Source organism: Typopeltis vanoorti, chromosome 4 (genome assembly GCF_054136105.1).
Source record: "Typopeltis vanoorti isolate ZY-2024b chromosome 4, IOZ_Tvanoo_1.0, whole genome shotgun sequence".
Classification (NCBI taxonomy): Eukaryota; Metazoa; Arthropoda; class Arachnida; order Uropygi; family Thelyphonidae; genus Typopeltis; species Typopeltis vanoorti.
In genome coordinates this window covers 51,460,523-51,478,503 of record NC_143552.1, presented here as the reverse complement: position 1 = coordinate 51,478,503, position 17,981 = coordinate 51,460,523, and the positions used below count along the sequence as shown (strand labels likewise).

The 17,981-nt window shown below is 37.4% G+C and overlaps 1 protein-coding gene across 5 annotated transcripts in view; it reads left to right on the top strand.

Moving 5' to 3' along the window:
- LOC150107295 (ELMO domain-containing protein 3-like) overlaps positions 1 to 17,981 on the top strand; it is a 287,770-nt gene that overhangs the window by 100,291 nt on the left and 169,498 nt on the right. For all 5 annotated transcript variants that reach the window (XM_090391155.1, XM_090391154.1, XM_090391150.1 and 2 more), the window contains one exon: positions 14,441 to 14,564. In XM_090391155.1, coding sequence (XP_090247281.1) covers positions 14,441 to 14,564 — 124 coding nt within the window. The remainder of the gene's footprint in view (positions 1 to 14,440; positions 14,565 to 17,981) is intronic.

The window sequence follows — 17,981 nt, the reverse complement described above, 5'->3', positions numbered from 1 at the left end:
GCAAGGTATGATAGATACTGTGAGAATGTCGTATAGTTGTGTGGACATGATGTTTAGGGCCTCCCTCGATGAGTCTAATGACTCATCGAGGGAGGCCTCTAGTCACCCGTAATAATAAAATAATAATAACTTCCAGGTATGGCCTTTGGTTCTTCTCCCTATTGGCTTCCACTCCTTTTATAATCCCATCATTCTTAATCCAATAAAATCCCTTCACTAACTTAAACATGTCTATCATATGTTTGGTACAAATGATTTGAGAAGTGGGACGTATTCTATGAGGGAGAATGTAAATTAGTTGGAGGCAAAACTGAAGAACAAGAAGGTGAAGGTTGTAGGTCTCCTGCCATGCTATGATAGAGGTGAACTAAGAAGGAGGTTGTTGGTAGTTAATAAATCAATATGTAGGTTGTGCAGAAGGAATTATGTAGGATTTGTGGATCTGTGGTCTGTGTTTGATGGAAAGGAGTTGTATAATGCTGATGGAATGCATCTGAATGGTTTTGGTGTCTAGAGAGAGCTTTGTTCACGAAGCATGCTGAAGTACAAATTCATGAAAACTCACGATGGAAGCAGGTGAGTTTGTGTGAAGGCGTCCATTGAGGTGGGTGAGTATGAGAATGACCAAGTGTGGAATCTAGTCTCTCAAGCAAAAATATGGAATAGGGTAGTCATTTCAGGATGTAAAGGTGGGTAGGGACCTAAAGGGATATTGATGTTTCGAAATACTAATGCCAGAAGTATCAGGAACAAGAGGGAGGAGTTTTTGGCTTTGGTTAGTGCAACTTTGCCAAATGTTATAGGCATTAGTGAGACCTGTCTAACTGCAGATGATGTAGTTACAGGGATAGAATGTGAAGAGTTTAGTATTTCCAGGGAAGATAGGGAAGATAGGATGGAGAACGGGTACTGCTAATGATAGTGGATGAATTGCAACCAAAAAAGAATACGTGATAAGCAGGAGGGTGGCTGTTCATTTGAAGCAGTCTAGTGTGAGATCAAAGCCAGTAAGATAAAATATACAGTTGGTTGTTGCTATAGGCCAGAAAACATGCATCAGCAAATTAGTATGATGAGTGTAGGTCAAGTGATTATTATGGGGAGGGGGACTTCAACTAAGGAGATATAGACTGGAAGGAAGAAAGATCACATGGCAGGAATGAAATGAAAAATTTCTACATGTGATGGAGGGGACTAGAGATGTGAGAGTATTGAACCTGGTCATAGAATCAGAAGAGCTATCCATATCCAAGGTGGCCACATTGCCTCCAGTTGGCAAAGTTCACCATGAAGTCTTGGCTTGGGAGATTATAAAACATGAGGAATATTATGTCAAGAAAGGGTATTTGTGGAACTACTACCAGGCAGGTGATTATGACAAGTTTATGATGAAGCTTAAATCTTTGCCATGGCATAAAACTCTTCAGGATAAGGATGTTAGTAGTGGCATGGGAGATAGTTAAGGATCAATAGAGGAAGCAATATGAAATTGTCTACCTAAGTAAGGAGGGTTAATCAGGTAGGAGTTAGATGGATGAGTAATATCAGTAATATTATGAGTAATATGCAGAAGACGAAAATGTTGTGGAAGGTATATAAGGAGAAAGGTGACCATCTAACTCATGAACAGTACAAGGCTCAGGTAAGAAGGGGGGACCAGCATGGCAAAGAAGCAAAATCAGATTATGAGAAGAATCTAGCCAAGGAGACCAAAGTAAATTTCAAAGAGTTTGTTACGTGTCAAGTAAGAGGGAAAATGACTATGGAAGATTAATCTTAATGAGTGACGATGATGGTCATGAGGTTTTATTTTTATTTCATATGATGATTCAATGGCTGTGAGCCCCTTTTACGGGAAGGTACAGCACCACCTCAATCCCTCATATTTTTATCCAGGCTCGGGACTGGCATAGCTGACAATTCAGACCTATGGCTGGAGGGATCGTCTTAGGTATTCCTGACTGTATCCGTGTGTGTTCAGGGGGCCGGTTTGCCTGTTTGTGGGATGAAAACCCCCCCAGCTAAGCTGGGGAGAAAAACCCTGCTGCTGTCCACGGCCAAGACCGGCTAACTTGGCTATGGCTGAGGAAGATCCTTAAGCTCCTCTCGTTGCCAACGGGAATCAAACCTAGGACACTCCTTCCCCAGGCATATGGTTGCAAAGCACAAAGCCATAGGCTAGCCGTGCAGATGGTCATGAGCTGACAGAAGCAGATAAAATAGTTGGGTTACTGAGTGACAACTTTGCAAGGGTATATCATCCAAGTGAGTTTACTACTTTAACATATGTGACAGACACTAATATGTGAACAGAAGTGGATGAATTGGAGGCTCTTAGGATATTGCAGAATCTCAATGTAAATACAGCTGTGGGATTAGAAGGGATAACAGCAGCTTAGGTTTTGTGAGAATGTGCAAGGCTTCTAACTACACTCTTTAAATCTCAGCTCTAGTAGAGTTCCAAGAGAGTGGAAACAGGGCAAAATAATTCCCTTGCATGAGGGAGGTTCTACAACCCCGGTAGCAAATTATATACCAATCAGTATCTCAGGCGTGGTGGTAAAAATATTGGAAAAATTGGTCAAAAGAGAATTCAAGAATGGGCGGATAAAAATAAGATTATTAAGAGGTGTATCATGGCTTTGTGAAGGGGCAGTCATGCATTAGTAATTTACTAACTTTTTTATGATAGAGTAAGCTGAGTTGGATAAAGTAAATACCACATGGAACTCTGTTACACAAATTAGAACAAATGGGGATGGATATGACACTGGTTATGTGGATAAGATGGTAGCTGCTGGACAGTTATCAAAAAGTGGTATATGGAGGGGTAGAATCAAGGCAAAAACATGTCACTAGTGATGTGCTGCAAGATTCAGTGCTGGAACCAATACTGTTTAATTTGTACATAAATGATATAGGAAATAACCTGAAAGGAAATATTCAGTTGCTTGCTGATGATGCAAAATTAGGTAGAGTAATAGTTAATCAAGATGATGTGGAGAACTTGCAGGATGATGTAATTTAAATTTAAATATCAGTATGGGCAAAAGATAATGGATGTCAGTTTAATATGGAGAAATATAAAGTTATGCATTTTGGGATAAACAGATTACAAGTTGTAATAAATTTAGTTTAATCCTTTATCCAAGTTTGTGCCTGAAAATATCTTTAAGGCGCAAACAAAGTTTGTGCCTGAAAATATCTTCAGGACTGGGTCCTGAAGTATGCGCCTGCAGGACTGGGTCCTGAAGATATTTTCAGGCGCATACTTTGTTTGCTCACACTTGGATAAAGGATTAAACTAAATTTATTATAGTCTAACCAAGTGAAAAATAAACTTTCAAGATTACAAGTCGTGTACCACATTGATAGGACTATACTCCAGGAAATAGATGAAGCTAGATATGTAGAGGTGGTGGTAGACAGAGAGTTAAAGTTTAGAGGACATATTGCCAAGGTAGCTCATAAGATTACTTGGCTATTGAAGATCACATTAATAAGCAGAGATAAGGAAGTTGTTATTCCTCTTTATAAGGCCTTGCTACATCTGCATCTGGATTACTGTGCTCAAGTCTGGTCCCTTGGGTTTCTTGGTGATGAGAAAACAGTGGAGTGGATTCAGAGGTGAGTGGCCAAGATGGTGATTGGCCTGTGGAATGTTCCTTATGAGGATAGATTGAATGTGTGTGTGTGTGGATTGCAGCAGTTGGTTGATAGGAGAAAAAGAGGGGATATGATAGAAACATTTAGGCTGCTTAGTGTGGTTAGCCTAGTGGCTTTGTGCTTTGCAACCATATGACTGGGGAAGGAGTGTCCCAGGTTCGATTCCCGTAGAAGACATGAGGAATTTGAGGATCTTCCTCAGCCATAGCTAAGTTAGCCGGTCTTGGGCGCAGGCAGTAGGGTTTTTTCTGCCAGTTTATCTGGCGTTTTTCATCCTGCAAACAGGCAAACCGGCCCCGTGAACACACAGGCTACAGTCATAGGATATAGTACAGCAAGGAAGGCAAAGGGAAACCATCCTGCTCATAATCATTTCCCTAGATGGTGGCATATATAGCTACCCCCAGACAGCCATAAGGATAAATACTATCAATCAATCAAAGGGTTTTATAGGATTAATGCAGGAGAAATGTTTCAGTATTCATCAACAAGGGGTTTATTCCTGGAAGTTGAGTAAAGGTGTGGTTAGTAGGAGTGTGAGGATTAGATTTTTTGCTTGGAGAGTTGTGAATAAGAATCAGGGTCGACAGGAGAATACAACATGAGAAAGGTTGATGCTCCAAGAGGATTGAATGTGTGTAGGCAAAAAGGGAAGGGGATGACCTGAGATGTAGGTAAAACAGTAAGATTTGAAGAAGGTTCTGGGACAAGTAAGGAGAAAAAGAAATGGCTCTAGGAAAGTATGGAGAAGTCACATCTAAAAGAGTGGTATCAGTGAAGCTTGTTATAGATCCAGGCATGAGCTGTCATGTTTGTATATGAATGCCAGAAGTATCAGAAACAAGCAAAATGAAATTGTTGCATTGATATTATTGGAATAAGTGAAACATGGTTGGATGAGGACAACATCCTGATAAGAATAGAGGTGGAAGGTTATGATATTTTTTTTTGTGAAGATAGAAAGTGTAAAAAGGGAGGTAGAGTGCTATTATTGATAGAAAAAGAGTTATGTGCATACATGGTAGAGATGCAAGGGAGAAATAGTGGTACTGTACCACAGATGCGAGACCCCTTGACACTTCTGTGCATGTCAGAAGAAGGAGAATCCATTCCAATATTAGGGTAATTAATGCCCTGGGATGAATGTTTCATGGGATGAATGTTTATTATTATACGTCGGAAAATTAGCTTTTCTTTTACGAAAATTCTAGTTCTTAAAGTGGTAACTATTTTGCTTTACAACAGTTGGAAAATTTTACATATAAAGCACGTGATTTCATGTGTTGGTGACCAATTCGTAAATGCTTTATTTCTTTCTCCCTTTCAGCATGAATTAACTATTCTTGGCACATTACCAAGCTCAGTTTATGAAGTGCCAGCAAAGGTTGGTCGATTGGTAAAGCCTCTGCTACTAATGGCTCAGCAAAAAGAAGCAAGTTTGAGCACAGTTAGTAGTTGGAAGGGAATAATTATTCAATGCTGTTGGCACACTCTCCTTCAATGAGTCTTTGAACTCCCTGGAGGTGTCACATAATAATAAGTGTAGGTGTACAATAAATAGATGTTGATTAATTTTAACATATAGATTAGAACACAGACTGATAAGAAAATAATTCAAGATTAAAGGTTACCCTTCTGGTCTGTGTTTTGTACTGCTCATGTGTTTGCTGGTCATTTTTTGTCTTGAATTCCCTCCACAATTGTTTCTTTTACTGCAGCTCCAGCTTAATGATGATATTCATCCATTTAACTCCCACTTGATTTACTCTTCAGACCCTAGGCATGCAGTCTGCCATTACCTCCCTCAAACACTACTTTACCACTTTCCATGCACTATCAACATTCAGTTTTATGTGCCATGCCACTGTTCCAAGCAATCTTCTAAGCTTGTCATACCTACCAGCCCTTTAATTACACATATACCCAACTTTGTCTTCTATCCATCAAATTCTGTAGTGTGCATACCTTCAGTCTATCCTCATAATCAACATTATACAGTTCTTATGTCATTTTTGTTATCCATCTCTACACCCTCCCTAAGGTTATTTCATTCCCTTCATATTTTTTAAAGATGTTTAAATAAAATCAATGCTTATTTAGAGAAAAATAAATAGGAAATGTACCAAATTATCAAATTATTTTTGGAAATGAAAAGTTTGTTTTTGAGTTGTTAAGTATGACATATTTAGATAGATGACATATGACATATTTAGATGTTAAGTATGACATGCTAAGCATGCCGGCCTGGTTGGCCGAGTGGTTAGCATATCCGCTCTCCAGCCAAAAGGTTGTGGATTCGAATCCTACTGTGTCATGGATGTTTGTGATTGTCTGTGAAAGTACTAGTGGTGGTAGTTGGCGATAGATGGCATTGGTGTTAGATGATGAAGATTGGTGGAGTAGTGAGAGAAGAGTTGTAGAGTAGATGCCCTCTCTCGATGAGTCTTTGGACTCCCTGGAGATGTGGTGTAATAATAATAATAATAATAATAATAGGTAGCTGAGTATACAGATATTATGTAGATATTATGATTGTCTTTAGGTGGGAGATGCATTTCATCACCTGGTGTAAGACTACCACCCCACTTATTGGAGGCCTGAAGTGGCTTGAAAAAGTTCCATATTTGGTCTCTAGACTATGTAAAAATAAATAAAAAATTACAAAAAAATATATAAAATTGGTAAAAATGGGAAAAAAATCAAAAAACCTTAGCCCACCCATGATACAAAAATGCTATAGGTTTACTGATAACCTTTCATGGGTGGGAATCACATAAGAAAAAGATAGTATGCATACTCTACTTCAGAATTATGTATTCCAGAATATTACTACTGTGTATTGTCATAATGCATCTTAAATTCATTTACAGTATCCATATGCATTACCTCCAACTCTTTATAATGTTAGCCACTCTTTCATTTACTTTGTAAAACTCATGCTATTTACTCCCCAGTCCATTATTATTATTATAAGCCATCTCCATGGAGTCAAGAGACTCACTTGGAAGACCCACACTAATGTACACACACATGAAACCCATCACACCTCTCCCTAAACCTATCCACTGCTGGGGCACTCACAACACTATATAGAATTCTAATCAATGAATTGCAGTTGCGGGGGGGGATGGATATAAAGTTGGTGAAGTGAATAAGAGGGTGGTTGGTGGAGAGACATTAGAGAGTAGTTTATTCAGGAGTAGAGTCTAGTAGAAGGCCTATAACTAGTGGCATGCCACAGGGCTCTGTTCTTAGGCCACTACTATTTAACTTGTACATTAACAATATAGGAAGGGATCTGAGAGGAACTATTCAGTTGTGTGCCAATCATGCAAAATTGGGTAGTGTAATAGTTAATACAGATGACGTTAAAAGTTTGCCGGATGATTTGAATAGACGACTGGCAGTTTAGACCAAGGGAATGGATGTCAGTTTAATGTGGCAAAGTGTATGGTTATGCATTTGGTGAAAAGATTACCATTACCAGCTGTACCACATTAATGGAGCTGTACTCCAGAAAAGTGGCAAAGCCAGGGATTTGGGGGTGTTAGTGGATAGGGAGTTGAAGTTCAGAGGGCATATTGCAAAAGTGACTAAAGCAGCTCAAGATTGTCAGGGTATTCTTCATTACTGAAGAATACCCTGACAAGCAGAGACAAGCAGGTTATCATATCTCTTTATCAAGCCTTAGCAAGATCCCACCTTGACTACTGCATACAGTTTTGGTCATATGGGGGGATGGATCCTCTCTACCTCCTCCTCATCTTGGAGATGAGAAGGAGGTAGAGAGGATCCAGAGGTGAGTGACCAAGATGGTAGCAGGTCTGTTGAATGAATATTATGATGATAGGTTGAAGATTTGTGGGTTGGAGAAATTGGTTGATAGATTGAAAAGGGCTGTATGATTGAGACATACAAATTACTAGTTTTTTTCATGATTAATACAAGGAAATTTTTCAAAATAGGTCTGGTGGTGGGAGAACTAAGAGCTATCCTTGGAAATTGAGGAAAGTAGGTATGTAAGGACTAGATTTTTTGCTTGGAGAATTGTCGATGAGTGGAATAGTTGTGGGTGACATAACTGGAATGAGGTCAAAGCAAAGTATGATAATCACTATGCAAATGCTGGAGTAGCCAATAATAATAATAATAACAATATAACTATTGTGGAGGGTATAGCTGAGATATTAAATGAACAATTTATAAAGATATTTCATCCTTGTGAATGTGACATTACACAGAACTTGGAGTTCAGTGGGAGGAGTGGTCACTGGTCCTTGGAATGTGGGATATGAAAACAGATTAAGGAAATCCAGTATGCAAAGTGTTATGAATAGGAGGAGATATTTAAGTTGGTCAACAGTTGTTACCTGGTTATCATGGAAGAAATTTTTCATAAAATGGGAGAGGTGGATAATAGAACAGGAGGCCATTCCTAGAAACTTTGTAAGGAGGGTGTGAACAAATGAACAGTTGATCAAAAGATAAATCATCATTATCATCATCATACGTATCAAGGATTTAGGCCTAGTATGGCCTGTTCTGGCCTTAGAAGTCATCGTGAATCGTTTAAGAGGACGTCCTGGTTTTCTTTTTCCTAATGGCTTGTACTTTAAGGCTTGTTTTGGTAATCTTTCTGTTTTCATTCTTTGAATGTGTTCCATCCATCTATGTTTATATTTTTTAATTTTTTCAATTACTGGTTCTTGGTTTAATTCTTTCAAAATATCTTTGTTTCTTTTGTGATCAAATAGGGTATACTTTGCAGTTTTTCTCATAAACTTCATTTCTGCTGTTGTTAATCTTTGTTTGTCTTTTTGTTTTATTGTCCAGATTTCGCTTCCATACATTAAGACCGGTAGAGCTAATGTATTGCATACTTTTAGCCTGGTTTGTTTTTGAACTAGGTTTGGTTTAAATATAGAGTTAATTACTCCTGTTATTTTTAAATATTTTGCAATTTTTATGTTTATATCTTTTTCATTTTCATAAGTGATCATACATCCTAGGTAGTTAAATGAATTCACCTGTTCTAAGATCTTGTTATCTAATACTATTTTAGTTCTTGCTGGATCTTGTCCTTTAAAGGCCATAGTTTTTGATTTTTCCATTGATATTATCATACCATAATCTTTGGATATCTCATTTAGATTTAAAATAGCTTTCTGTAAGTTATCTTCAGAATTTGTAATTATTATTTGGTCGTCTGCAAAGAGGAGAGTGTTTAAGTTAACTGTAGGTGAAAGTTTAATTCCTTGATGTAAATTTTTACTCCATTTTATTATTATTTCATTTAAGTAGATATTAAAAAGAGTTGCTGAGAGGGGACATCCCTGTCGGACCCCTTGGTTTATCTCTCTTGTATATGATAGCTCATGATTTAATCTTATTTGTATTTGATTATTTTCATATATACTTGTGACAGCTTTTAGGATATTATTTGGTATTTGTCTTTCTTTTAATATGTTAAATAATATGTTTCTTTTAACTTTGTCAAAAGATAAATGTCTCTTCCTTTTTCACTGTTGAACTATGTTTATTGACAAGGGAAATTTGATAAAAAAAAAAATTAAAATAGTCCCTCTTTTCAAATGGGTAGAAAGGTTTATTCGTAATTATTAATATTAATAATTACGAATAATAAGAAAATAATTAATAAAAACAAATATCAGCAAATAAGTAAATGAATATTAATTATTTTCTTATTATTTGTAATTATTAATATTAATTATTTTCTTATTCTTAATTATTAATATTAATTATTTTCTTATTCTTAATTATTAATATTAATTATTTTCTTATTAAGAAATTTATTATAACAAATATCAGCACATAAGGAAATAAATGTTAATTATTTTCTTCTTCTTATTATTATTATTTTATCATCATTATTCGTGACACCTCCAAGGAGTCCGAATAATAATAATATACCTACTATACAACTGTTCCCACCACTACACCGAACGTCTACCAGTCATCTCCATCAACGCCATCTACCGCCGACCACAACTAGTATTTTTTGTCTGTAAATTGCGTGTGTTCTGAAGGGCCAGTTTGTCTGTATGTGGGATGAAAAACCCGAGTTTCTGGGAGAAAAAACCCTGCTACCTCCATATGAGATCGGCTAACTCACCTTCAATTGAAAAAGTCCACATGAAGATTCCTCCCGTCGCGACGAGAATCGAACTTGGCCTATTCCAATCGAAGGGTGCAGTCTAACGTCGTTCTTCCAATTACGCTATGGGGGCGCTCAAAATTATTCTTGTGTTTTGAATTAAAACTATTAAATAAACTAAAAATATTCTCTTTTCACACAATATATTGAACTTTTTTTTTTCACCAATCCTCATATATAGCACTTATTGTTGAAGCTGTGTAAACCAAGAAATTTAATAAAATTGATAATTTTGTTATAAGCAACTGCTAACCAAACTTAATTAATTTTTCTTATTTTGTATTATATATAGACACACCACACACACGTGTGTGTGTGTGTGTATTTATTTATAAAATTAAAATTTAACTGACTAGAACCTGAGAAAGTATAACAAAAACCTTTAATAAATCATGACTAGTTTCATCGGTGTTCCGACTTCTTCAGGTGAGAAAGAAATAACATAAGACTTATAAATATAACAAGATAAAAAACATGGACTTTCCAGCTTAATAAAAAGAAGCAGAATAGTAACAGTCATATTTGAATAGGTGACTGCGTGCTACTGTTGGCATGAGTTGAATGTGTGAGACAGCTAATTTTAGAGCGCCAGTATTGGATTACTGTGCTATGGGAATCAGGCAAATTGTAGCTTAGATGGTTGTTCAAGTGTGAAGGGTCCAGAACTATTTCTTTTGATTCGATAATTCATCTTTCAAATTCATCCTTGCATATATATAAATTGGTAGTGCGGTCCCAATCAACTTGGTGTGGCTGTTCTTCGAGGTTAGAGTTTGCAGAGAAGAGGACATGACTGGAAAGGGCACTCACTCGTGTTCTACTGTAGGAGATGTCACGTCTATGTTCCTCAAGACGAAGTGAAACAGATTTCTCTGTGTGGCCAAAACAAGGACGACCACAGTTGCAAATAACTTTATAATCACCAGGAAAATGCAGTTGGTTGTGTTTTGGTCGACTCAGAAAAGAACGAAGTTTTGGCAGAGAAGTTTTGCATTTCCTTTATCTTACCTGCTGATAACTGTAATCTTAGACAAATCTGAATATCGTTCAAAAATTAACAACTTATTAAGTTCTGATACCTATTCTATTCTATAAAGTGATCCCACAAGAGAACTTCATAACCGTACAAACAATCTTCTGAAATCAACTTCGGAACTTCCTAGACACACAAGACTATCTCTCCACTCTCTCCATCCCCGCATTCTTCAATTGTACGGCCTGCCTAAGATCCACAAGGCTGACACTCCTTTAAGACCTATTGTGGAAGGTATTGACTCACCTACATACAATCTGTCTAAATATCTTGCAGCTTCTTTAAAACATCTAGTTGGCAATTCCTCCTCCTCCATCAAAAACTCTGAAGATTTCATCTCAAAAATAAAAATTTAAATCTCATAAACTCTGACGGAATGGTGAGCTTTGATATCGTATCTCTTTTTACGAATGTACCTACAGATGAAGTTCTGACTCTTTTTAAGGACAAGGTTTCTAAAAAAATATTTGCTCTTCTAACTCACTGCATCAATTCCGGCTATTTCTGCTATGAAGATAAAATATATAAACAAACTAGCGGGTTAGCTATGGGCAGTCCTCTATCCCAGTCTTAGCTAACATTTTTTTAGAAGATTTTGAAGAGAGAGCTATTTCTATAGCTACTTTAAAACCTAAACTGTGGTTACGCTACATTGATGACGTCTTCCTTACCTGGGAACATGGTTTAGAGGAACTTCAAAACTTCCTAAACCATTTAAATAATCAACATCAGAACATTAAATTCACATCAGAACTAGAGATTAATGGCGTTCTCCCCTTCTTGGATCTAAAGATCAGTAGATTACCTGACTGTCTTAAATTTTCAATTTTTCGAAAAACCACCCACACTGATAGATATTTGCATGGCTCTTCTCATCACTTCCCTCCTCAGAAACTGGGCATCATCTCCACCCTTGCCCATCGAGCAAGATGTCTCACTTCCACAGAAGAAGACCTTCAAACAGAGTTTAACTTCCTGAAAAACACCTTAAATAATGGATATTCATCTCGTAACATCACTAAACGTTTGAGACCATGCCAACAACCTCGCCAAGAAGATGATTCCAACCCTATCGCTCATATACAGTTACCATTTATCAGCTCTCTTACCCCAAAACTATCTAGGATTTTGAAGAAATTCAACATAAAGACCGACTATACTACTCTGCCAAAACTTCGTTCTTTTCTGAGTCGACCAAAACCAAAACACGACCAACTGCATTTTCCAGGTGTTTATAAAGTTATTTGCGACTGTGGTCATCCTTATTTTGGCCAGACAGATAAATCTGTCTGGTAATAAATCTGACAGATAAATCTCGTTTTCCCAGTCATTTAATCCTAAAAAACATGTATTTCAACTGAGTAAATCAGTTTTAAATCTCAAAACTCAGCCACCTTAGCTCACCGAGCAAATTCTTTACTTACAGAAGAAACAGAAATTGAAAATGAACTCCTTTTTCTTAAAAAAACTTTTATTAATAATGGTTTCTCTCCTAAGAAAATTGACAAATTTCTTTCCCCCAGTCACTCAACTACTTCTGAAGATCCCTCTCCCCCCAGAGCCTTCATCTCTTTGCCTTACATCAGCTCTCTTTCACCAAAAGTGGCAAAAATTCTCAAGAAGTTTAACTTCAGAACTTGCTTCACTACACTCCCAAAACTTTGTTCAATACTTAGTAAACCTAAAGAGAAACATCTTCCAACTCAGTTTCCAGGAGTGTACAAGATTTTATGTGATTGTGGAAAGCCATACTATGGCCAGACTGCTAAATCCATCCTTCTACATTTGGAAGAATACCGTAGAGATATCTCCTATAACAGGACTAAAGCCAGTGCTCTCTCTCTAGCCACGTTCTCCATGTTCTCTTTTCAGTTAACTCAGACCGAAGGCCACCAACACATTGTGAATTGGACTCAAACTTCTAACATCCATGTGTGCTATGACGAACTCGAGAGAAAGCTTGTCGAATCTAGAGAAATTTCTCTAGATTCTTCTCATATCAATAACAGCCTAAGTTTCAATCTCTCTGATGCACACTTTGCCTCTGTTCAGTATTGGCGCACTCGCGACAGCGCATAGTATACGTTTGTTTGGAGCTTTTTGTTTTCAAACATGCTACTATCTTTTTTGTACTTGTTCTGTTATTACAATTTTAAGTCTCTGTAATTCTTTATATATTTCTTTGATTGTGATACCCGAAGATGTTGATCTATTCAACTAAACTAGTAGTTAGTATCTTTTCAAATATACCATGTCATCTTTTTTTCTCTCAGTATCAGTCATTAAAGCTTTTTCATAATATTCCAACCGAGTAAAAATGAATTCTGAAAAAAAATATATATATATATGTTAGAAGACTGATTTACTCGGTTTAAATACATGTTTTTTAGGATTAAATGACTGGGAAACCGAGATAAGAAGTAAAAACAAATTTTAATGGCATGACTAGTTTTGTCTTTAACAGACTTCTTCAGTTGCAAAAAATAAAAGAAATAACCAACAAGAACTGTAAAGGAAATGATTCTAAACAGCACAAAAAAGTTATCGAATACATTTCAACGTTAATGTATTACATAATACATTATGTAATACATAAATTAATTGACATTTGTGTATTTAAAAGGTCAGAGAGAGAATATTTTTAAATACAAAGATTGCAATGCATTAATGTTGTATTGTATTCGCTAACTTTTTTGTGCTGTTTAGAGTCATTTCCTTTACAGTTCTTGGTTATTTCTTTTATTTTTTGTACCTGAAGAAGTCTGTTAAAGATGAAAGTAGTCATGCCATTAAAATTTGTTTTTACTTCTTATCTCAGTTTCCTAGTCATTTAATCCTAAAACACACTCTCACACATGCACGCACGCACACGCACACACACACACACGCGTGCGCACACACACATGCGCACACACACACACACGCATATATATATATATATATATATATATATATGCAAATAAGTTTTTTTTATCTTGGGAATAATGCATATTAGGTTTACCAAGTAATTTTATAAACTTGGTTATTCTACTCCTAATCCCAAGTAAGCAAACAGTTAAGTTTGTGCCTGAACATAGTTCAAGTCTAAGGTGGTGCAACACCAGGGCAACTCATTGTAAAGGTGGGTAAAGCTCTGATCATTATTCTTAGTATTTTCCATAATGTAAAGCACATCTCACTAAGAGATGTATACTGCAATACATTATGGGTGGGGTCACTACCCAGACTGTTTCAACCTTTTTTGAGGTCTCCTCAGTGAGTAGCTAGACCCTAAATACCAAGGTTTTAGTAATACAGAGCCTTATCAACTTTACCTATACAAGGTGTTTTTATTTTGAATAAGAATCTCTGGAGGAGATATAGATGTAAATAAGTTTTTTTGCCTTGGGAATTATGTATATTAGGGTTACCAAGTATAGATGGTAACCCTAATATATATATATATATATTTCAAAGACCTCTTTAAAAGAAAAGATTTATTTATTAAAATTATCAGTCTGTATTTACCTTGTTAAATTTGTTTAATAGATTTTTCATAGATTCTTAATTTAATGGATTTATATTAGAAAAATATTCAGCCAGTGAAAAGGCGGAGAGGATTATCAGCTATCAGACATTTTCTCTTTGGACCACCAGCATTATGCTCAAACCTTATTCAAGAAAGAAATTTGGTATTTGCCATTGCACAGTGTTAGTATGGCTTTGCTCTTATTGGAAGAAAAAAAAAAGTTGTAAATTGTAATTTATGAATAAATTATTAATGCTTATATATTTTAATATTTGTTTTCATTAATTTGTTTAGGCATTTTAATTATTATATAAATAATAAACTTATTAACTCTGTGTATAAAGGAATGCAGATATTTTAATTCCTAGCATCAAGCTTCTTAAACATAGTTTGCTGATTGAAAATCTGCAGTCTGGATAATAAGATTTTATTGTTTGATGTGATCAGTCCTTTTAACCCTCAATTTTAGTATTTAAGATTCTTTTCACAAAAGACATAGGTACCTGTTAAATTTCTTTTGTCTCTCTATCTTTCATTATACAAGATCTGGACAGATTCTATTGAAATCAAGTAACTGGAATCTTATTTCATATGTAAACTTTGTTTGTTTACACTTGGATTAAGGATAAACGAGAATATTATTATTATTATCCCAAGATCCCATGGAATCAGACTCATCTAGGAGGTCCTTTTGTCATACACACAACTCATTATACTGTGCTTTAAACACACTCAAATTTTCTGCATACACCACACTCAGGCAAGGCGTTCCAATCATTCACAACTCTGCATGCAAAAAACCTGCTTCTCACTCCCTTGCTCACACCCTCCTTATACAGCTTCCAGGGATGACCTCTGGTTCTCCCCTGATCTCCCATAATTTTCTGTTAAACCTCTCCAGTGTTGATTCTATTACAACCCCTTACTAACTTGTAGGTCTCTATCATATCATCTCTTGTTCTCCTGTCCACTTTCTTCTTCTTCTGCAGCTTCTCCCACTAAGTGGAGTCACTGTTGATGATGAGTCTCCTCCACATCCTCCTGTCTTGGGCTGTCACCACATCCAAGTTCTTCATCCTCAAGTCCTCTTCTATCAGCTCCCTCCATCTCCTCTTTGGCCGCCCATGCTTCCTCCATCCTTGCACATCCATCTGCATGATCCTTCTTCCCACATATTCGTCCTCCCTCCTCATCACATGACCAAACCATCTCAACCTTGCCTCCTTTATCTTCACTCCTAAGTTCGTAACTTTCACTGTTCCCCTCACATAGTCATTTCTCAGATGATCCTTTCTGGTCACACTGCACATCCACCTAAGCATTCTCATCTCTGCTACTTCCATCCTACTGATGTTATTTTTTCTTAGGGCCACAGTTTCTATAGCATATGTCATAGCTAGCCTCAGTACTGTCCTATAGATTTTGCCTTTCAGATTGATCGGCACCCTCTTATCACATAACACTCCAGCCATCTCCCTCCAGTTCCTCCAACCTGCTTGTATCCTGCATCCCACTTCCTTCTCAGCTCCTCCATCTTCTTCCACTGTTGAACCTAAGTATCTAAAGTCTCTCACCTTCCTGATGACATTTCCTTCCAGCTCCAGATCTCTCTCCTGTCTGTCGCCCACTGTGCAACACATATACTCTGTCTTACTTCTGCTCAGTCTCATACCTCTCTCTTCCAGTACTTTTCTCCATCTTCCCAGTTTAGTTCCCGCTTCTTCTCTTGAATCTGCACACAGCAAGATATCATCTGCATATGTCCAAGGCGCATCTTCTCTCACCTCCTCTGTTACCACCTCCATCACAATATTAAACAGAAATGGACTTAATGCTGAAACTTGATGCAAGCCAACTGTTACTTGAAAACTTTCTGTCTGTCCCAGACAGGTTTGAACACTTGTCTTCACATTTCTATACATTTCCCACACCAACCTGACATATTTCTCCGGAACCTTCTCATCCAGACACCTCCAGACTTCTTGCCTTGGCACTCTATCGTATGCTTTCTCCAGATCAATAAATGCCAGATGTAGCTCCCTTTGTTTCTCTCGAAACTTTTCCATCATCTGCCGTAACCCAAAGGTAGCATCTGTTGTTGATCTACCAGGCATGAAGCCAAATTGTTCCTTTGCAATCTTCACCTCCTTCCTTAATCTACCATCAAGAACCCTTTCTAGGATTTTCATTGTGTGGGAACATCAACTTTATTCCTCTGTAATTTTTAGTCTTGTGTATCCCTTTTACCCTTGTAGATGGGGACAAGCGTACTCTCCCTCCATTCCTCGGGTATATTTTCCTGTTGGCAAACTTTCATGAACAGGTCCCACAGCAGGACAATTCCCTCTTCCCCCAGTGCCTTCCATGCCTCCACTGGAATTCTGTCGGGGCCCACTGATTTTCCATTCCTCATCCTCTTCATGGCCTCCGTCACTTCCACTCTACTGATGTGTAGACACCATCCCCTCAGAAGGCTGCCCATCTTCTCTGTGAGTCCTTGCATTTTCCTCATTCAAAAGTCCCTCAAAGTATATTCTCCATCTGTTTCTTATGTCCACATCCCTCCATAATACTCTTCCTTCAGCGTCTTTGATCTGCCTCACATGTAAGATGTCCTTTGCTGCTTTATTTCTACATTTCGCTAGTTGGTAAATTTTTCTCTCTCCTTCCTTTGTTTCTAATTGATCATACAGATCTTGATATGCCATGGCCTTCGCCTGTGCCACAACTCTCTTGGCTTCTTTCTTTCTCTCTCTGTACACCTCTCTGTCCTCTTCAACTCTTGACTCATCCCACTTCTGCTTTGCCTTCCTCTTAGCTGTCACTGCCACTTGTACATTATTATTCCACCACCAACCCTCCTTCTGCTCTCTAATCTTTCCAGATGTCTCACCAAGCACCTCGATTGCACAGCTCAGAATTACTTTTGAATTATTTTTCCACCAATCTTGTACACTTTCCAGTCCATCCGAAATCCTTTCTAACACCCTCTCCCTAAAACGATTCCTCACACTCCCTTCTTTTAAGCGAAACCACTTAATTGTCTTCATCCCATGGCTTCCAGAGGTTCTTATCTTCGATCTTATTTTAAAGTCTGCGCACAGCAGTCGGTGTTGCTGTGCTACTTGATCTGTTGGAATTACTTTACAATTTGTCACGACCTTAGGATGTTTTCTTCTAGTCAAAATGTAGTCAATTTGTGAACTGTTGTTACCACTCCTAAATGTTATCAAATGTTCTTCCCTCTTGTAGAAAAATGAGGTTCATAATTGCCAGATCAAACACTATTGCAAAGTCCACAACCCTCTCTCCTTCCTGGTTCATCATTCCCACTCCATGGCCACCATGCACCCTTTCACAGTCTCTATTCTGTCTCCCTATGTGTCCGTTCAAGTCTTCTCCGACAATCACATCTCGTTTTCTTCCAGTTCCCTCATTTCTTCATCTAACACGTTCCAGAACTCATCTTTTTCCTCTGCAGTACAGCCAACTTGTGGGTCATATACACATAATACGACCACCCGTTCTTCTCCAAGACCCAATTTCATTCGCATGATCCTGTCGTTCTTTCTACCCACTTCCAGTACTTCACCCTTGAT